We start from the raw sequence: 22,622 nt of genomic DNA on the forward strand, positions 1-22,622 counted from the left end.
TTTAATAAATGTGTGACTCTTGAATAATGGTAAAGCTGCAGAAATAGATGGTGTAACTGGGGAAAAGTTTAAATATGAATAAGGTTTGATTAATAAATGCTACTTTCTGTGTGTGGTGTGAAGACTGCATCCTTAGCAAATGCAAAATCTTAATTTGCCCTTGGAAAGTCTTGTCAGAATGAATGGAAGGAGCACATTTGCATTGGCAAAGTTCCAAAATTTGGACTGGAAAGATACAAGCAGTTACGAGTAAAATGTTGCAAATGTGATATGACTTTAACCTGGGCTGGTGTGTACATCAGGTCATTGAGAAAGATATGATTGTGAGAAAGGTTTATGTTTATTGAATAAAGTGAAGAGACTTGAATCTTGGAATGCTTTATGCAAGTATGGAGTTGAAAGGAAGGTTGGTTACTGCATTCAGAAACAGTGGCAAATGACGACAATACATAAAAATGCCTTCCCCCTTATGTCATCCCTCTCTTTTCAGTCAGGTAGTCTCCTGTGACCCTAAGGTCATTGGGCAGAGTTTAGAATTCCCTGTCCTTTCAGTGTCTGGTTTAACTCTTCCATCTCCAAATTCTGGTGAAGAAAGATTACTTGGAAGAAATAGATCTGTGATGGCGAACTTATGGCATGCATGCCACAGGTGGCACGCAGAGCCTTCGCTGCGGGAATGCCAGCTGTTCTCCCAGCCCAGCTCCACTGTACATGCAGGGGCCCCCATTAGCCAGTTGGTGTTCGGGTCTCTGCTGCACATGCGTGAGGGGCAAGGCATATGTGGGGGATATGTGAACATGCGTGTTGGGCAAGATAAATGCACAGGGGGTGCTTGCATTGCATTTTGAGGCCTCTATAGTGTCCCTGTCCTCTGTTTTGGCTTTCAGGTTGGTGCAGAAGGCTTTCCAGGCCCAAAACAGGACACTGGGGTGTTTGTGCGTGCAGCCCCTCCCCCCATTTTGGGCCTGGAAGGCCTCCTGCAACAACCTGAAAGCCAAAAACGGGAGCAGGTGTGGGTGGGGCGCATGCCGGGGGGCGGCGAGGGAGAATGTGGGATCACGTGCACATACACAGGGGATTGTGTGCGCATGTGCGGGTTTGTGTGATGCACACGCATTGCATTATAGGTCTAGGCACGTGTATTTTCGGCATGTGATGACAAAAAGTTTAGCCATCACTGAAATAGGTTATTATTCGGCATTCTACCAAATAATTTCGTTGATCAGTTGCAAAGAATCAAGAGCCACTCACAATTTTTGAAAAATTTTAATGACTTAGACTACTGATGTTACAATGTTTGTATAAATTGTATCACTAGTCCCTAAAAACTAATGTTTGAAATTATATCAGTATTTCCGTGATAAACAAAAGCTTACCCAATAAACTGTACACATAGCAAATCCAACATGCAGACATATTCACAAACGCAAACCTATTTTTCTCCCTATCACTTAAAGTTTGCATATAATTACAAAGACTGCTAGAGTGCAGCTGAAATATGCTGACGTATTTTGAACCTCAGAAATAAATAAATATATACAAAGAAAGTTAAGCTTTGCTGATAAGAAAACCAAAGATCTATACAGAAAGACGATATGATGAAAAAACAGCACTGGAAAAACTATTTATCTGATATAATTTTTAAGGATTACTACATGGTAGTAAATGCAAAGAATATTCTTATTTGGCTAAAATATAGGCACATTTCACATTAATCTGGTCAGATAAAACCATCTTAAGGGGAAACTAAAGTATTACAATTTTCCTAATGAAAGTCAAGCATTACTTACCATTTTCATATTATTTACTTTTAATTACCATATGCAGAACTACATTTTCCCTTATTTTGAATATTTTTATCCAGAAGAAATGTTACATAAGCTACTTTCTGAAATTTATTAAGAGATATAAACTAATCTTTTAGAAGGCACATAAGAACAAAACATTCTCTTCAGTAAAGCTATTTGATCCCATCAAATTCTGGTATAATTTGATGTCATAAGGAATCATTCACTCATATTAAATTAAATCCTTAACCCATGACAAATAATTCCTTTTAGGGATTATAAAACAAATTAAATAATTTGAAGCCAAAGAACTTTGGTGCTACGGGGCAACTTAATTTGACAATTCTGATGGTGAAAATTAATAAATTGTAGTTCTTAAACAGCTATAAAACAGATGGAGTTGAAATGTATTTTGAAAATAAGCATGCAGAGATTATTGCCATAGAAAGAGGGGGAAATCCTATGATCACCTGTCAGTCACTGGACAAATTTGCAATTCTGTACAAATTTTCCTTAAAATAAGCCTCCTTGTATTCAGTTGGAATTACTTCTAAGACATACTGGAGATTATGCTATATATTACTGGGAGATTAAATAAAGTAGCACACAGAAAGAGTTATTAAAGAATTGAGCAAGTGACAAATATTGTTTTATATTTAGCATATAATTTTTTAAAACTATTTGGAGTCCTTAACTCCAAATACAAAGAGAATTTGTATTATATTTGTAAACAATGAACATAACAACATTCTCCTTTAGAGATGTGGTGTACTGACTTTAGTAAATCTAAGTATATGTGCTACAGAGAATGTAATAATATAATCTGTAATTTAAAATACTGTATGAAGGGAAGAATAGATGGCATGATCGCTATGCTTACGTGTGAAAATCTCAATTGTTTCAGCAGCTGTGTATATCTGAAATGATAAAGATTTCTTGTTAAGTATTTGTCAATACATATCTTGGAAAAGGTCTATCTGGGTGAAAAGGTGTAAGAATTGGCAGTAACTTGATTTGTACAGGTTAATAAACATTGCTCTTAAGACATAAATAAATGGAAAACATGCTTCAGCCTGGAATTCCACATAAATAAGGATGTAAAAATAAAGCAAATTAGGAAAAAACTGATGAAAGTTTATATATAATATTGGACTGATTCAGAATTTCTATTCTTTGATCATGATGAAGATGCATAGCAACCGTGACATATTCAACAGCTCAGTTTCTTTTGGTCTATAACTAGGCAAACTTTCAAGTTAACATAAAACACTTCATTAAGCTCTTCCAAAATCAAAGATGCACACTTCAATACTTCTGCCATTAAAAAATAATAAAATAATAAATATGGCCCAGAGTTTGCAAGCAAGAGTTAAGAGTTAAGATAATCTTTGAAGCACTTTTGGTTTCTTTAAATCAGGCACATAAATTCTCTAAAAAATAGTTTTTCTTTGTCTTGTCTGTGTAGAAAAAAAGTTTCAAATGACCTCTCTAGCATTGCACAATCAGACCTCTGCTTGTGCCACAAGCAGAATATGCTATCATCTCTTTTTTCAGAGAAGATTTGATTATATTAAACAAGGGGATCCATTTATACTTACAGACATGCACAATTGTATAGCTCTCTCTGTGTAAGGCTACATGTGTGCCGCACACATGCGTGTGTGCGCGCCCCCACACACACACATATCACATCTTAACAGCATGCTCTGGAAATGTCTTTGGAAGTTACAAGCTTTAGTTTTGGGCGTTTCAGGATTCTTAATTTTGCATGATTATAAATGGGATTAATAAACATGTCACTGTGTAGATGCTTGAGAACTGTTGATAAAAGAGTGCCAGCATCAATGCTGGATCAGTGGAGAGAATTAATTAGATGTTCTGTTTCGCCAAATATAGGTAGCTGAACAGCTTATATAACTGGATAAAGCACAACATTTAGATAGAATTTATATCTTCAGCCAGTCCCACAAGTTCAACACTTAATAATCTTTATGCTGTTTGTTGACTTGTCTTCTTCCAGAAACCCAGATATTCAGAATTTTGTACTATGGCTCAGGGAATCTGACATGATCATATTTCTATAGAAATTGTCTGATTGAGTATTGTAGTAAACTTTCACTTTGTCAATGACTTGGTGAACTGGGATGATTGACGTCTGTTCCATGTCCACTTGGATGTATTTTGTTGAAGGCTTGTCAAGAAAAACATTGTCTGATTAAAAAACAAGACAAAACAAAACAAGTCAGTAATGTTGAAAACAAAATTTACTGCCAACCAGATGACCTCAGACAACCCCTTTGTAAATACATAAAGTATATGTTTTTTGTTCCGAATTCTGGTTTTCTTTTTACAATCCATACTATGAGTATATAAGCTGCCAGTCTGATAATTACAACAGGCTTTACATTGCACAATAACAACCATATATTAAAAGTTTTTCCTTTATTATCTTCTTAGAAAATGTCATCATTTTTGTGTTTTAGAGAGGCAATTATAAACAAGCCATTTGGGAGAGGTTCAGGAAATAGAAGTAGCAAAATGGTGATTTAAATTTTAAGAATTAAGCATTTTACTCCTTAAAACCTCTCAAAATCGGAACAATTAATTGTTCACATTTTGAAGAGGTTCTAAGGAATAAGGTGTGTGTGTGTGTATGTGTGTTTGTGTGTTTGTGTGTGTGTGTGTGTGTGTGTGTGTGAGAGAGAGAGAGAGAGAGAGAGAGAGAGAGAGAGAGAGAGAGAGAGAGAGAGAGAGAGAGAGAGAGAGAGAGAGAGAGAGAGAGAGAGAGAGAGAGAGAGAGAGAGAGAGAGAGAGAGAGATGCAATGAGTGTTTTAAAGTCTTAAGGTACTCATTTCATCTGTATCATCTGTAGCCAGAAAAATTCAGCCCCACTGATCCTCTGGGAGCCGTAAATTAGTAGGGTTAGACTAATGAACACCACACCTTTATACTCCTGATTTATTTAGAAGTGCAAATCGAATTTTGCTTCTTACATGATCTGAAATTTAGCTCTAGTTTTCAGTTATTGGATGACATTTCTATGCTGATCTACATGGCTACTGAAATAATGGCATCAGCATCATTGAAGGAGTGGTATCAAACTGCAGTAATTTGACTCACAATTAAATGCTGTTTTGGATAAGCATTTGGAGTCTGTTTTTGTATTGGGAATGTGATTACAGAAAGCAGGGGATGTTATCTGCTTCATTCTGAACAGGATTCAGGATAATGTCACATGAACAATAAATTTTGACTGTATGAACCAATTCAGAATAAGGACAACAGAAAATACATCTCATCAAGAGTCATGCCAAAAAGGGGAAAGAAATTCATTTTTTTTACTACTCAATTGCTGAAATTAGGAAAGTTGCACTAAAATCAATAGTAATGGCTACAGGTTTCACCATTTTTAGACTCAGCTGATTATGTGCTGAGAAAGGATTTTGACTGCGTTCCTCACTACCAGTTTACATTCATATTCCATTTCATTTGTGCACATAGACTGTGTTATTTACATTGAAATGAATGTAAAACCCATACACCACCTCCAGAGATGCAGAATCTATAGATTTAGGGTTTTATTTATTTATCAAATCTAGGTAATGCTCATCTCACTTTCAGAGTGATTCTGCTGCATCTAAAGGTGACATAACTTCAAGCTGTAAAGAAGGTACAGAATTGACACTGGAAGTCACAGCTTCATATTCTTTTTTTTATAACATGCACTGTCTCTCACCCTCTATTATGTTATGATTATATTGTGTATTTCCATTTTTTTTATGTTAACAACCCTGTAAACCCTTGCATCAGGGTGGAGTTGGGATGCCTGAAAGGAACACAAGCATTTACTGGCCAGATGTCTTTCCTGACGCCTACACAGAGTTCACAGCAGACAATAACTCATTGAACCAAGAGAAATATCTGCTGTTAGCTAGGATCGAATTCACAGCCTCCTGATTATAAGTTGAGAGCTCCATCTCTAGGCCATCATGCTGCTTATATTGTGTGCTTCCCATATGCTGGGCAAAATCAGATGGTATGGCTATTGACAACAAAATATTCCACGTCATAACTATCTAACTAAAGAGTCTTGGCACAACTGAAATTTACAAGTTCTGATCAAAATTAGGACAGGCACAAATTCCAGCATGCATTCTGTTATAACCCAGCAACAGCCTGTGCTGCGTTCTAATTGGTCGGGCGAAGCACAGCCTGTGATTGGAGGTTCTAATGACAGTTGGTGACCTGAGTTCCTTTCACACCAATCTTTAAAACATTCGTTTTACATAAAAGGTGCCAAAATGCACTTAGTTAATACATTTTGAGAAAGAAGAATCATGTTTAAATGCATTTTGTGTGAACTGGATAGTTTTCAATGTAGAGATTAACCCAGAAAGAAGAACATGTGATTAAATATCTGTGAAAGTAATATTGACTCATCTGTCTTTATTACACAGAATAAATAGCGTTATATATTACGTAAAAAGAGAAAGAACTTGATAAAGTATTTTTTCTACTAAAACTAAAGGATGTAATTTTGCCCTGGATGCAATTAATGTCTATAACAACACTGACAGAGTTTACTGAATTCATTTTCAATAATGCTTGGTAGATAAAATATATTGTTTCGGACTTTGGCAGAGTTATACTATGATATAATCAGTACTGGCTCAAATATCAGCTGACACCAACTGAGTTCAGTCAGCTGTGTTCATACTGGTAACTTCAACCTCAAGCATACCTAGAACAAACTTTTGAGTAAAGGCTGGAGAGTTCAAGATAGTGAGCAGCTTTGCTAATCTAAATGTGACCATTAGATGGTGCTCATATAATGTTCCTCTTAATATACAACTAAACACATTATTTTATAGGTATGTAATGAGTAAGATTTTACCTGCTGAATTCTTACCACAATTGGTATGTGTTACTATTGAAAAGTGAATATTATATTTATGCAAGACTAATACTCCTTAAAAGAATTAGCATTCAATTATCCAAACAAGCAACTATATAAAATTTAAACTGCTCACAAGTATTAACAAGAAGGAAAGGATTCCTCAATATAGAATAATGTATAGCTAAAATTAAGTAGATTTAAAATTAGACTTACTTATGAAATGCAAATCAAGAAAACACAAATTGCACAGGATTTTTTTTTCATGGAAAAAAGTGTAGGTATGCTAAAATATAGTCAGAATGATTTTTTTTGCAAACATTTTTGTATTGTTTACTTTGGTTTTGTTGTACTATTTTTTGAAAAGGTGTAGTTATGATTTCTTGCATGTTATGTTATATGCATTTAATCAATATAAATATGTGATTTAAGCGCTAAAGCACATATTCCTACAGTGTTTAGGATTTTAGGAGGAAGATCAATAAGAAGAGATACAACAGAGGTATATGAAATAAGCCATAGCATGAAAAATATAGAAAAGATTTCCCTTCGCTCTATTAGAAGTTGGAGTCAGCCATAGAGGTGAAACGTACTGAAATAAACAGCAAAACAGCATCTGCTGCTGAAATGTGCGAAAGCAAATTTAGAAGCGCATTAACAGCTCATTAACCTGAGAGGTGGATTATAAAATATTTTATTCATAAACACAATAGTTACTTATTTAAATAGACACACTTTAATCCATAATCCATGTAGCTCTACAGGTGTTGATGAATTGCAATTCCCAGCAGCCCCAGTCAGTCTGGCTAATAGTAAGGGATGCTGGATTCTGTAGCTCAGCCTCATTAGCAGACAATCTTTCCAAGGAAAGCTTCACTTTATCTAAGGAAGACCCATTAATTCCCCCCCCATCCCACCATTGGGATATACTTTCAAGTCTCCAACAAAAGCCTGATGAAGGCAAAAGACGAACCAGAATAGAGGATCACACAAATCTGTCATCAATCCTTTAAAACAGGGGTCCATGATCCATGGCATGCCAGAAACTGATCCACATAAACAAGCAAAGCCCCATCTGCAGGCTGCAGGCTGCATGCAAAACCATGCCCCCTCCCGTCTGCGGAAAAACCTCTCTCCACAGAACCGGTCCCTGGTGCCCAAAAGGTTGGAGGCCACTGCTTTAAAAGATACCTCAACCAGGTTTATTGCACAGCCTTCATTCTGATCTTTTAGCCCTAATAATAGCCTCAAATTGGCTCTTTCCAGCTCTCGTCTTTTGGGAACCAAGCCATCTATCTAGCCTTCCATGCTATTCACTTCCATCCTATTCACTTAGATATGTCTGCTAGTTCATGTTCACCCCTATCATGGCTCCAAGTTATTTGGGATGATGTAATAAATTTCTTTCTCCCCTTTTCCTTTATAGAGGGAATAGCTTTAATCCTCCAAATCCATGTGTGAAATGGGAGAGGGGGAGGGAATAGAGAACTGCAGTTTTTATTCTTCTTTCCAGTTCTTTCTCAAGCAGATGGTGAAGGAGGAACCAAAGAGAGGCACACAGACTTGCTCATTCATATCTGCAACAGAAAGAAATGTATTGCAGCAACTCAGGGATGCGGTGATATTCCAGCCCTCGGGCCTTTCTTCTCCCACACCAAGGTAAGTGGAGAAACTTCTACCATTATTTTAGGCTTTCCCAGCTCCTTCCTTCTTTCTCTCTCCTCCCTCAGCTGGTGAGATCTCCTCCATCCTGGTAGCTGGAGACTGTTTCAAGAGCTGATGCAAAATAACTTGACCTATTTATAGATGCCATCCTCATGACCACTTCTCCTACCCAGTCTGAGGAAGATGGCCCCTGCAGGAAGGGGGATGGCAGCTGCCTGCTTTCATGTTCATAATGCTTGCTCCCTTTCTTGGAGGCTAAAATTGAATGACTGGAGTATGAACATGTACATGCTGTATATGGGATTGGGAGTCCATGGACCACACACTTAACTGGTAGCAAGTCTAAGTCCTCAGGGCTAGACATATTCATAGAGAATAGGAGCAATGGCTTAATAGTTATATATTATGCTGAGGCTCAAAGGCAGCATGGCTTAAACCAACTGTCAGGGAGAAATATTTGAAGAAGACAATTTCCTCATTTCCTACCTATAAGCTTTTTGGGATGTCTCTATTGGTCATTGTATGATAGCTGAATCCAGCAGAATTCGTCCACTTTCATTAGGTGGGCTAAATATTAAAAATAAGTCTGAACCAATATACTGTCTATGTTCACTGCATGTTTTAAAAATCTAAGTAGGTTGGTAACTGAAAGCTTTTTCTAATGTTTTGAAAATCGTTCAGCATCAGAGAATACAGTAATTTCTTGCAGACATTATTACAAATTAGGCAGTGGTGGGTTTCAAAAATTGTTCGACCCTACTCTGTGGGTGTGGCCTCCTTTGTGGGAGTGGCTTGCTGCCCATGTGACCAGATGGGAGTGGCTTGCTGCCCATGTGACCGGATATGAAGATGCTGACGACACTTGTCAGAACCACCTTAAATTACCTCACACACAGCACTGGCATGCATAAGAATATGATGTAAACTTGTTTTTTAAAACGCATCTTTGGTTTGCGTTAAAACAACTTCAACACACGCAATGTTCTGATTGCACCACAAACACAGTAGTCATCCTTACGTTTCACAAAGGCACTGAGTTTTGTAATATGAGCATGATAGTGTAGAATAATCATACCCAAGGACCAGTGGTGGGTTTCAAAAAATTTTGGAACCTTTTCTGTAAGTATGGCCTGTTTCTGGGTCCACTGGTGGAATCTCTTCTAACCGGTTCGGTAGATTTGACAAACCGGTTCTACCGAATAGGTGCGAACTGGTAGGAACCCACCTCTGAAATTAGGTGAATCACTTTAATGGTGCCCTTTTTATTTTCTTCTTGTCAGCTACTAGACAAAAATATATACCTAACAATATGCATTCTATGAAGCTGTTTCCCTTGGATGTTTATCTCAAAGAATCCTGAATGTTTCATTTTCATGCTAACCATAATCAAAAACACTCTTGTGTACCAAATTATAGTCAGCCAGAATTAATGACAGAGAAAGATGCACAGTATAGAATGAAGCAATATGTATGATTAGTTAATCTTTTCTGGTGATTCAAACTTCATGCAAGTGTCCTTATGCAAGCGCTTGGAAATCATGCATTCAGCAAATGTGATGTACACTTTACCTTGAATGTTCAATCACTGGTGAGGATGTGTTCTTAGAAGACATTATCTATACCATAAACATATGAGCAGCTGAATCAATTTTGGAGAACAGTGAAATAATTCAACAATTACTTGGAGATATCCACCACCAGGTAAATTACTAAATTATGTTTAAACATAAGCATAACATACCAATTTGAATAACTGTATTTTATGCAGGTGTACTCAAGCAGTTAATACAGAAAGAAAGATTAACATAAATTTTGCACACAAACATAATATTTTTGTCGCCTATATTAAAAAGAGATTACTAAGTTGTATCATGACCAAGGAGAAATAATCACCTTCAGTTACTTAAAGAAAATCTATTATCTAATGTAGAACTTCTGCAAATAAAGCTCTAATTTACAACAACATATCAAATTAGTTACTTATGTTGCAGGGACGTGCAGTCACTAGAGGCAAGGGAGGCGGGGCCTCACCAGTCTCCTCAGAGAAAGGAAAGGATTTTAAATAATTTTCTTAAAATAATTAAAGCCAGGGAAGTTGCTACCAGATTTCAAGTCACAGTGGCTTGGTGTCTGCTCTCAGTATTAACTAGGAGGAGGCCAGAGAACTAGGGGCCTCTTTTGCATAAGGAATTTTTCGCCTTTTAAGAGTTAAGCAAGGGTTAACAAGCAAAGAATTCCTTATGCAAATGAGGCATGTATTCTCTCGCCTCCTGTAGAGGGCATTTTTAGAGGCTTTTTAGAGTTCTCTGGGAGCAACTAGCTCAGTCTGACAGAGCTCTGGCTTTTCAAGAGGGGAGGGCAGGGCAGGGAGAAGCAGAGTTGAAATCGTCTCTGAAACAGCTGGAAAAGGTGCGTGTGGGGAGTGGGGAGGAATTCAAAAAGTTTGATCGGAAGGCAGCAGGGGAAGGTGGGGTATGGCAGAGGAGCTGCTTTCAAGCCTTTGGAAAATATATCCAATCCAACTTCTGTGTTTGTGTTTGAGAGTGAGTGAATGAGAGAGGGATCGAAGTTCTCTGTGTGCATGTGTCTGTTTGAGAGAGGGGGAGGGAGGGAGAGAGGGAGGAAGGAGAGGGAGGGAGAAGAAAAAGAATGGGAAAACTAATTTTGCAAGGGGGAAAAATGCTGTCGCTTTAAATCAGAACTGAGCATGCCTGGCTGTGGAATTCTGGGAGTTGAAGTCCACAAGTCTAAAAAGTGCCTCACCAGGCCTAAAGCTGACCGCACGTCACTGTTATGTTGATTCATATTTAATGAAAAAGAAGACTACTAAAAAGATTTCTTGCAATTAATGCAATGGGGGGTTATATGCCAATAATTATAAATACTTTTAAACACTTTTAGTGTTTTCTTTTTGCACTCAATACAATGGTTTTTTTTAAAAAAACTGTAACCCACCAAAATCACTTAAGTGAGATGTAGACATTTGATGAGTAAAATAAATAAAAATTAAAAGAAATGTTACTTATATAAAAAAGGAGTGTTAGCAGTGTTTTGTTGAAAAGTGCCAACAATCTTACTCTGTTTTAGATTTTGATAAGTTTTAGCTTTTGGTAATCTTAAAGATAACTCAATACAATGTGGGGCTTGAGAGCCTTCTGCTGATATATGTCACTTGAATGGGCTGTTGGAAAAAAATAGCATTGAGGCAGATGAATCCCAGCCAAATTCTGGTTAATTCCCATGGATGCATTTCTAGTCCATAACTTATCTAAGGTTCCACATCAATGTAAACCAAGCTATCTCGGGTAGATAGTTTAAAATTAGACTTTTCATATTGAAAACTACTGACCAGAATGGCTGTTCCTCTTATGGTAGGTGTTGGATGTGGATTTGGATTTGGAAGTCAGATATGTTGAATTAGAACCAATAGAACTGGAAGATAAGGATTTCCCCAGATTGTCTGAACTCTTCTTTATTATATTAGTTGCTGTTTTACTCCAGTCTGAAAATAAATGAAAGCAAAAGATTGCATAACAGGTTGAAATAATTAGTCAGACCTTAAAAGAAGTAAAGGAATGGAATTAAAGAAAGCACAAATCATTTTCATTTTTCCCTAGTGTACTTATTACCTTTTACTATGCAAATCGGGCAATCATACATACATCTGTGCTTACAATATGGGAAATTCATATATGCAGTGACACTGCCATGTTAATGATATTATTCATATTTAAACATTTGAAATTATCCCCACCCTGTCACTTATATAAGATACAAATAGTTCTTGTTTAGGGGTGGTTTCTACTGCATAGGGAAGGAGTGAGGGGATGTGTAACTAGTGAGAGATGCATGGCAAGGCTCAGGGACGTACTAGGGTGTATGTGAGGGTGATGCCACAAAGCTTAGGGAGGGTGTGCAAGAAAGGTGTAGCAAGAAGGCAGAGGTTGTGCAGTAGTTCCTGAATAGCCTGCAGGTTGCAAGTGCAGAGGGACTGAGAAAGATGTGTAGGTGGTGGAGACTCCAGTAACTTGCAACCTTCCCTGCCAGCTTCCCCACTGACTTATTGGGAAAGCCATCAGAGAAGGTCATAAATGGCAATCAGATGACTGCTGGGTACTACAACTGGTCATAAATGCAAGTGGTTGCCAAGCGCCCAGATCATCATCACATGATCCTGGGGATCCTGGGACGGCCAGAACCCTAAGGATCAATTGTAACCACTATTCGTTCAGCACTGTCATAACTTGGAACAGATGGAGAAATACTAAAATGCCCACAATGGAAGAATGGATTGTAAAGATGGCCGAACCAACAGAAATGACAAAAATGACCTACTTATTAGAAAGTAATAAATACTTTTATTAAAGACTGGGAACATTTTAGGAAAATGGTAAAATATTGAAATGGTGATTTCTGGATTTAATAATTGTAAAAAGATTGAATAAGGGACGAGGGACTATTGTACTGTTCTGTAGGGAGGAAGGATAATGAGTTTGTAACTGCTGTAAAGAAATGTAGAAGTAGTCTTTTTATCTTTTGTTTTTAACTATTTTTTCTGCATATACTACTGTAACGTGCTCTACATGGGGCTGCCCTTGAAGAGTGTTCGAAGATTTCAGTTAGTCCAGAATGCAGCCACGCGAGCGATTGTGGGTGCACCCAGGTACCCATGTCACACCTATCCTCCGCGAGCTGCACTGGCTACCCATTAGTCTCCGGACCCGCTTCAAGGTGCTGGTCGTTACCTATAAAGCTCTACATGGCATCGGACCTGGGTACCTGAGTGACCGCCTCCTGCCGATTATCTCCCAGAGACCGATTAGATCTCACAGCTTAGGTCTCCTCCGGATTCCATCTGCCAACCAATGCCGGCTGGTGACTCCCCGGGGAAGAGCCTTCTCTGTTGCAGCTCCAGCCCTCTGGAATGACCTCCCCGTGGAGATCCGGACCCTTACTACCCTCCTGGCCTTCCGCAAAGCCACCAAGTCCTGGCTGCTCCAGAAGGCCTGGGGACTTGTGAAACATCCAGCCCACGGAAATTGTGAATGTTGCGTCTTTTTTAAAGTGTTGTCTTTGTCTATTTATCCCCCTTCCCTTGTCTGTTGTGAGCCGCCCGGAGTCCTCTGGGAGTGGGCGGCATACAAGACAAATAAAATGAAATGAAATGAAAAATGAAATATTTTCTCTTCTCTTTTTTCCTTTATGTTTGCTTTTAGCTATGTAAAAACATTTAATAAAAATTATTTTAAAATGTAAATGTTCCCTAAATGCAACCACTAAATAATGACTTTCTGTACCAAGATTCTGTATGATTACATCTTAAACCGGAGGTTGGAACAATTCAAACTTTAGTTTAATTTAACTAATTCCTTTGGATTTAAAAGGAAACACATAAATGAATCTTGATTGAAGAAGTGAGGTGAATTTCACCATTCTGATAGATGTTTTTAAAATACACTTTATATGCTTTTAGTGCTTTTAGTTCCTATCCCATGCATTAGAGAACCTCAAGAGAAACTATTTCAAGATCCTTTATGCTTTTTACTCATATCTTTTCTTCCGCCAGCTCTCAAACGTGCAAAAGAAACTATTCAACCATATACCCACCAACATAAATCAGAAAGATATATCCATTTGCCCAATACATAAACATGAACATTCCTCATTTAGTAGACTCAGGGTGTTCAAATGTTCGTAGGCAACTAGCTTCTATGAAGTGGATGAGGCTATAAACAATATTTTCTAAGCTACAGAGACAATTTTAAAAAGATTAGGAGCAATTAAAGGTTTCCCTTGTCCAGTCAAAACTGATTCAAGGTGATGGTGCTCATCTCTAATTCTCAGCCTAGGAAGCCTGCATTGTCTGAGATATGTTTTTATCATCATGTGGCCAGCATGAAAATACAGAACGTAGTAACCTTTCCCACTGAAGTGGTACCTATTTATCTATTTGCATTTGCATGCTTTCGAACTGCTAGTTTGGCAGGAGCTGGGGTGAGTAATAGGAGTTCAACATGTAATGCTGTGCTCAGGTCTCAAACCTAAGCTGTCAGCTTTCCAGTAACAGAAAGCAATGGAAGTATATAATTATGCAAAACTTCCTGTCAATGCTACTACAGAAGTTCCTTTTAAATTCCTGTTACTACTAAAATTCCATTAATTCCTGGGATTATATACATACAACAACTAGGAAGTTAAATAAGAAATCTGGAAAGTTGGCAAAGACAAATAACTTCCATATAACTTCCAAGAAAATTACAAGGACATTTCTGTAAGTAACTCATTCTAGATGAAGTTGATTTTGCTTTAATAATGAGTAGAACTGACCTTAATTAAAGTAAGAAATCATAGAATAAAATGACAATTATACAGTATATGGATCTTGTCCATTTATCTACTAAATGAGAATTCTGCCAGGCTTATAAATACATATATTTAAGTCAGTGAAAGCTAAGATAAAAGGATCAAAGCAATTGCTCTGTTTCAGACTTTATTTTCTAATATCTCCTCTAACATTTACATAAACATTGCAAGGAAACTCTTATTCTTTGAAATAACATCATTTGCAGAAATGGCACATTCTCAATTTTCTAGATTCTATTAAACATTTCAGAAAGTTGCGCTTAGCAGGTCTTTGCAGGTCAGCACATGGATGAAGGTTTACCTTATAATGTACATTTTAGCTTTATGGGCTCAATTAAGAGAGAAAAATTACAAAGGGTGGGTCATATTACCTGAGTTATCCGCCAGCCTGAATCGTCCACAACAAAGATGCCTTCTCCATTGCTTTTGTACATTTTCTTTCATTGCACAGTGGAATATAAATATAAATAAACCTGAAAAGGAAAATAATAATAAAATCTAGGATATTTTTAGTAAAAAAATGTTAAGAAACACACATAAAGACACAAATACCTTTGGTTCATGAAATAGTATATATGATATTTTGATATATACCTTAACTAATTGTTAAATATGTGCAAACCTAACCAGATATTAATTCAACTGATGGTAGAAGTTCTAATAAATTAGATCAGAGGTCCTCAAACTGTTCAGCTCATCAATCCCTTCATGCAGTTTCAGCTTGTTCATCATTCTCCACACTTATTATTATATGAAAATAATTTAATAAATATTATTTTAACTAATGATTCTATGTATAGTAATCAACAGTCCTAAAGGCATTTGGAAATCAGTTAGACAGGCCGTCTCATTTTTAAGCCAAAGTGGTTAATATATGAATGGCATCCAATTGAGCAAATCCTGGGCATGTGTCCTTTCTCCATAATTCTCCTCCCATTATTTCCCTATTCATGCTGATGCTGTATCCTTAATGGTGACATTAAACAGGAGAAAGCAAAGCTTTATTGAACATTACTGTTGTTTCCCTGATGCCTTTATACTTAGTACTAATACTGCTGCACTCCAGATTCCATCCATTCCTCCTCTTATAGTGCCATACAATCACAGTAGAAATGCCAGGAAAGAGGCATATTTGAATGCTGAAGTTGGATGGACCTGGGCTCTGGGGACAAGCATGTATAGATATGGAGTAAAGCACTTTAAATTAACTTAAATTAAACTTAAATTAAATTTAAGTTCACATTATTCTGCCTTACTTGTTGGTCCCAATGGAATTTTGCCATCCACAACCCATAAGCTGGCAATTGTTACATTGTTATCATTTTTTTTTAAAAAGAATCTTATTTTATTTCCGTTAATTATATTAATGAAATAGAAAACACATTTTCTTTTTAAATGACAAGGTACTCCAAATGTATTTATTAATTATTTTAACAAGTAGCATTCTAACAAATATTATTAATACTTTTCTATTTCTCTGTTTATTTTAAAAAAATCCATATCTGTACTTCAAGATAACTCTATAGCACGCTGCATATAGAGATAAACATTCATTTGTTAAACATTGCAAATTAATGCTAAAGATAGAATATAGGAACTGGTAAAGAAAAACAAATGTATAGAATTAGAACATGACATTATTACTATACAGCTATCTGGAATTCAATAGGAGAGTGATTCATATGGCTTACATAACTTGATTCTAATCATGACATTTTAAATATAGTTTATATAGTATTCATATTGTTGATGTATACACAAGTTGTACATATGAAATAAAAGATCTATTGAATGATTTTCCTCTAGCACGTACATGACCTTTTTATTGCTAGGGAAATAGGAACTTTATTCAGTTATGCTTGTATTAAGATATATTGATAAGCAGGGGAGAAAAATTTCATAAATAGAGTACAGCTGTATAAGTGGGTACTTATGATACACTACTGTATTTTTCAGTTATAGAGCACACATTGCTTAGTATGAAAAAAAAACCCTGTTCAATTTGTAAATAAAGTTTTTTTCTTCCCTTTAATTCCTTGAACTAATTAACACAGGCTGCTATTAGGGTTGTTTGCTAAACTGGAAACTTTCTTCTTCCTAAGTGGGATTCTTTGAAAAATGCGTAAATGTGAATTTGTTTTGGAAGTCTCATTGGATTTCCAAGAACAAATTTTAATATTTCATCTGGATTTTGGATAATAACCCAGATTCCGTGACTTTACTGTAAGAGTGCTCAAGCAATTCCAATAAAATCAAGTATGTTCACCGCAGTGACGTGCGGTGAGGGATACCGTTGGTGAGGCAAGAGCGCAGCAGCGGTGAGAAGCAACGTCCCCGCCACTTTGTCCGACAGGCGTCTCTCGTTTATGATGGACATAAACGCGAGACGCCTGTCGGACACAGTGGCGGGGGTGTTGCTTCTCGCCGCTGCCGTGCTCTGCTGCCTCGCCCCCTGCCTCCTCCATCCCCGCTGACATTCTTGGGAGCAGGTCGGGTGGCTGGCTGGCTGGGGGGAGAAGAGCAGTGAGTCTTTGTGCCGGCTGGCTGGCCAGGCAGGGAGGAGGTTGGGTGGGGTTGGGTGGCTGGCTGGCTGGGAGGAGAAGAGCGGTGAGTCTTTGTGCCGGCTGGCCGGCCAGGCAGGGAGCAGGTCGGGTGGGGGTGAGTGGCTGGCTGGCTGGGAGAAGAGCGGTGAGTCCCTCCCCAGCCAGCCACAAGGACTCACCGCTCTTCTCCTCCTCCTCCTCCTCGTCCTCCCCGCTCGGTGCTGGGCTGGCTGCAGAAGAAATGGTGGCTGGTGAAAGAAAAACCTCTCCAGAATCACCCTTGCATTTGCGCAGTGGCTCAAGTGCAAGACATGATTCGCTGCTCCCAGATCAGGAGGCGGGAGAATCAGTGCCTCTTTTGCATATTAAATTTTTTGCTTTTTAACTCCTCCTTAACTTTTAAAAGGCGAAAAATTCCTTAAGCAAAAGAGGCCCCGAGTTCTCTGGCCTCCTCATAGTTAACACTGAGAGCAGACACCAAGCCACTGTGACTTGAAATCTGGTAGCAACTATCCTGGCTTTAATTAATTAAAAAAAATATTTAAAACTCTTTCCTTTGTCTCAGGTGACTGGGGAGGCTCCGCCTCCCTTGCCTCTAGTGACTGCACGTCCCTGGTTCACCGGTTTAATTTTTTTAAATGAAACCTTGGCAGTCTTTGTTAAACTGTGCCAATTCAAGCTTTCTATCACATATGATTGGTGTTTTCTGACAACATCCTTGGAAAAGCAATGGCATGAAATAAAATTGGGAGTATCTTGGATAAAAAGGGAAATGACTGAAAAAACAAATGGAGAGCTGGTGGTGTGAAAGAGAGATCAATTTTTAAGTTGGCCCTTTTCTCCTACATAAATTTACTCCTGAAGGGGTAGTGATATAAACTTGATAACCTAAACTAAATTTAAATGTTATTAAAGCAAAGCCACACGTTGTCTACATGATAAATATTTCAAAATTTGGATATTTAAAAATAATTAATTATTTGCATCCTTCACTTGCTCGCAAATAATAACAAATGAACAAAAATAATTAACATATTATAATATAATAACATTTTATAATACATTTCCCCCCTTTTATTCTTTCTAAACTAGTGGAATAGTAGAAATTGTGTAAAATAGTCCAGGACTCTGTTTACCAGCAAGATAACATTATGAAAAACTGAAAGCTGAATAGAATTTGATATGGCAAAAGTAGATGGCAAAAAAAGGGAGAAAAATCAGAACCAACTGTTCATTCTAAACTTTCCTATTTCAATAATAAGGAACATTTTAGGCTTAATTTTGGAGTGCATTATTAATTCTAAATTATATATTTTGAATAGGTTTCAAGTTGGAAAGCAGAAATGTGTCGATTCTACATTTCTTACTCGAAATACTTGGATGAATTAAACTTTCTGGAAACAATCAGAACAGGGCAGTGGTGGGTTCCGGATTCCATTCCAACCGATACAGTTGGAATGGCCCCGGTGTCACCCACATGCATGTGTGCAGTGCGCGTGTATGCATCATACTTGCCTGTGATGCTTCCGCAAGCATCTGCGACGCTCCAGCTGCTCAGCGGAGCATTGTGCAGGAACCGTACGTGCCGTGCGCGTGTGCAGAAGCGGCAAAAGCTTAAAGTACAGGTAAGGACTGAGGGCGGGCGGCGGGCCCTCCGGAGCACCAGGTACCGGAACGGTATCCGGTGCTCTGGGCTGGCTCCGGTATGCCCATACCGGGGCGTGCCGCCTGCAACCCACCACTGGAACAGGGTAAGTTGGAGAACATTTCCAGTTCCAAAAAAATTCTATTCACCATGATATGATGTTTCTGAATTCTATTATCATCAATTACTGTCATGTGACTCATTGCTATTTATGCTGTATAGTTTTTAAAATTGATACCATTTGTGTGTGTACATGTGTGTATTTGTATGGGCTTAAATCTACAAATCTTAAGTACAATGTATCTGTTAAGAGTGCTACATAATGCATATAATATACCTGTGAATCTGTATGTTATCAGAAATTAGGTTATTATTTATACGTTCCTCTACTCACCTTGCAATGAGTTGGAAATACAGAAGAGATACACAAAAGGAAGATATAGTGGTCCCCAGGCAAAAAAAGCAAAACCCCACGTCATGCCTAGGAGGAAAGTCAGGCTAATAACACTACGAAGGTTCCTCAGGATCTCTTCCCGCATAGTTCTATTGGTCCGTTTCCCATTTCGTCCACATATTTGCATCATCACCACAACAAACATGGCAATGTTCATAAGGAACATGATTCCAAAGTAGCCAACACAAGTCACGTAAAATACAATGGTGCTTTTAATCCAACAGCTGTAAAAAAAAGTATTAATTCTATGTTATTCCCATGTTACAAAATTTTGGTTGCTTTGGGCTATAAAAATAAAAGGCTTTAACTATTACTTCCATAAAGTTGTATATCAGGATAAGGGTAATGCTGGATTAGTAAATGATCAGGCAAATTCAGAATCAGTTATTCTGTACTTCTAGATACCTCAAACATTGCTACAATTTCCTCAGTGAAGATTAAATGTTTCTCTGAACAAACACGAGAACACTTAAAATCTGTTCCTTCTTTTGATCCATTAAGGTTAATATAAAAACAAACTCTGGTTTTCTGAAATCTATCTGAAGAAATTCAATATCCAGCCAGGTACTGTCCCAAATGTAAATATTCCTAATTTTATAATCATCTCTGATTACATTAAAAACGCCCTGAAACTGCAACCTCAATATTTATTGACATGGAATTTAGACAACATGAAAACATCCTATGAACGATGAATATTAACAGAATGCATGGTTATTTCACCAGGAACATGTTTGTTTATATTGAAATGAAAAACTCAAATAAATATCACATAAACATACATTTTATGAGTAAAGTTTTCAATATAAAAGTATATAAATGAAAGTGAACCCCTTTGATTTCAGTGGAAGTTAACTCCAGAAGGAGCAGAATAAATGCTATGTCACAATGTTGATAGTCCTCAACTTAAAAGTTTGTTTAGTGACCGTTTGAAGTTACAGCAGCACTGAAAAAAGTGACTGGTGATCGTTTTTCACACCAACAACCCTCTGGTCACATGATCAAAGTTTGGATGCTTAGCAACTGACTCATATTTATGATGGTTGAAGTGTTCTGGAGTCATGTGATCACCTTTTGCGGCCTTCTGACAAGCAAAGTCAAAGGGGGTAGATTCACTTAACAACCATGTTATTAACAACTGCAGTGATTCACTTAACAACTGTGGCAAGAAAGGTCAAAATATGGGGCAAAAACTCACTTAACAACTGTCTCAGTTGTTGCAACAGAATTTTTGGGCTCAATTATGGTTGTAAGTTGAGAGCTATTCTGTACTAGTCTTTTTAGCAATAAACTCATAAAGTGTAGTTAAAAAATATAACTAACCTCCATTTTAAATCATTTATGCAAATGTGTTTGGAAAGTTAAGCTTATCAAATTTTGCAGTTATATGGACCAGAGATATTTAAGTCATAAGCAAAATGAAGCAAAGTACATTCATGTGAATGCCACACATGCACTAACCTAAGTCAATGGTTTCTACTAAATATTTCCAGAAGAATCATCACATAGTAAAAATTAGAATTCCAACACAAAAGTGTGTAGCACTGAATTACTAAAATATTATTAATCATGAGCCACAGTTCAAATAGGACAGCAATGTCCATGAGAACATGTCTTTCTTCACTAAGTTAGAAAATTGCATAAGCACATCATATCTCCCTAAATAATGCTTCTTCCTCTTCCAACATCTACAACTCGCTGTCAAACTCGATAATATCATGGGCCAGATTGTGAAGTTCTTTGCCTTGGGCAGGTGGGGTGGGCATGGGTGTGGCCTGCACGTGATGTGTCCAGCCTGTGGGTCTCCAGTTAGACAGGCCTGATGTAGAATTACTTGTGTTACATTTTAACCAAAGTGGAAAGCTTACTTAACTAGCTAATTGGAAAGAAGAGGATCATGACAAATTTGCCTTTATCATATTTGCCTTTACTGCCGTCATTTCAGATACATACTCTTATTGGATTCACGTCGCTTTAAAAATGATTTAAAAGCATTTACCAGGCTGTTTGCATCATTACATTTTAACCAAATACTTACAAATCATCTCCACCTTGTTCCTTATTATTTTTGTCATTCAAAACATTGCTGTAAATATTATTTGTATTGGCATGGGTGCTTGCTAGAATAATAATTACCACCAATGCTGGAAAACCTGCAATAATATAAAACAGAGCAAAAGGAAGTTTTATAAACATATAATAATCCACCTGTTGTGAATGTTGACTGCAGATTCATATATACATGGATCTTCATCATATAGATTTTGTTTATCTCCTATAGGTGTCAAATTCGATCGTGTCACATGATGTATCGTGATGTATCACTGTTTTTTGCCTTTGCGGAGCCGGGGTGGGCGTGGCCTGTGTGATGCATCTGGCCCGTGGGCTGCCAGATTGACAGGCCTGTCCTATGGGATTGGATTTACTTTCCATGAGGGAGGAAAGGCTGAACTCTCTAATCCAGTGACGTGCGGTGAGCTTTATGGCTGGTGAGGCAAAGCCCTGGCGCGACTTTCCAAAAGGCCCACTGAAGCCCCGCCGCTGTGTCCGCCATACAGGCAGGATGCATCCCGCTCTATAGCGGACACAGTGCTGGGGCTTTGGCTTTTGGAAAGGGCAGCACTCCGAACGTGGCATAAGCCGCGGCTAGGGCAGAGGGGAAAGTGGTGGCAGTGGAGGAAGCGGCAGCGGCGGCCGATGAGGTTCCCGCGATGCAAAGTGCCCGGCGGGGCACTTTGCATTGCGGGAGCCGCCAAGACCCAGGTCTGCCGGGCACTTTGCATCGCGGGAGCCGGGTCTGCAGCAAAGGCGCTTGGCGGCTCTCATGATGCAAAGTGCCCCGCTGGACAATTATTTGGAATACATTCTAACATCTTATTATTTTCCATAGCCATAGCTGTATGAATACTTTGAGAATCATTCTCTGCAAATATTAATTTAAACTAAAATAGATATTGATATATAAAAAAACTTGTAAAACAAATATTTCAGTACAAATTTAAATGTATATTAAATGTTAGCTAGTTAAAGATATTGCAGGTTAATGGGGAAATAAGAGACCTCTAAGTCTTCTGATGGTTCTGTTCTTGGCGGCTCCCGCGATGCAAAGAGTTGAACTTGTTCACACAGGCACATTTTACAAGCAAGGCTTCTGCTGCTAGATTGCTCAGTCGCTCAAGTGCAAGGCATGATTTGCTGCTCCCAGATCAGGACGCGGGAGAATCAGTGCCTCCTTTGCATACAATTTTTTTTGCTTTTTAACCACTGCTT

General features: G+C 37.9%; 1 protein-coding gene across 5 annotated transcripts in view; it reads right to left on the reverse strand.

The window, feature by feature from the left end:
- Positions 1 to 1,247: 1,247 nt before the first annotated feature.
- Positions 1,248 to 22,622, reverse strand: part of ADGRG6 (adhesion G protein-coupled receptor G6) — a 136,096-nt gene continuing 114,721 nt past the window's right edge. For 4 of the 5 annotated variants that reach the window (XM_087718351.1, XM_087718352.1, XM_087718349.1 and 1 more), the window contains 5 exons: positions 21,391 to 21,505; positions 19,293 to 19,576; positions 15,082 to 15,183; positions 11,697 to 11,849; positions 1,248 to 3,998 (listed from right to left, as the gene is read on the reverse strand). In XM_087718351.1, the coding sequence (XP_087574477.1) occupies positions 3,820 to 3,998; positions 11,697 to 11,849; positions 15,082 to 15,183; positions 19,293 to 19,576; positions 21,391 to 21,505 (833 nt within the window). In that variant the 3' untranslated portion in view covers positions 1,248 to 3,819. Of the gene's footprint in view, positions 3,999 to 9,916; positions 9,964 to 11,696; positions 11,850 to 15,081; positions 15,184 to 19,292; positions 19,577 to 21,390; positions 21,506 to 22,622 lie in introns of all 5 variants that reach the window. The other variant, XM_087718353.1, reaches the window with a different exon arrangement.

This window comes from Thamnophis sirtalis, unplaced genomic scaffold (assembly GCF_051295495.1).
Source record: "Thamnophis sirtalis isolate CommonGarterSnake01/CBP01778 unplaced genomic scaffold, rThaSir2_p1.2 scaffold_6, whole genome shotgun sequence".
NCBI lineage: Eukaryota > Metazoa > Chordata > Lepidosauria > Squamata > Natricidae > Thamnophis > Thamnophis sirtalis.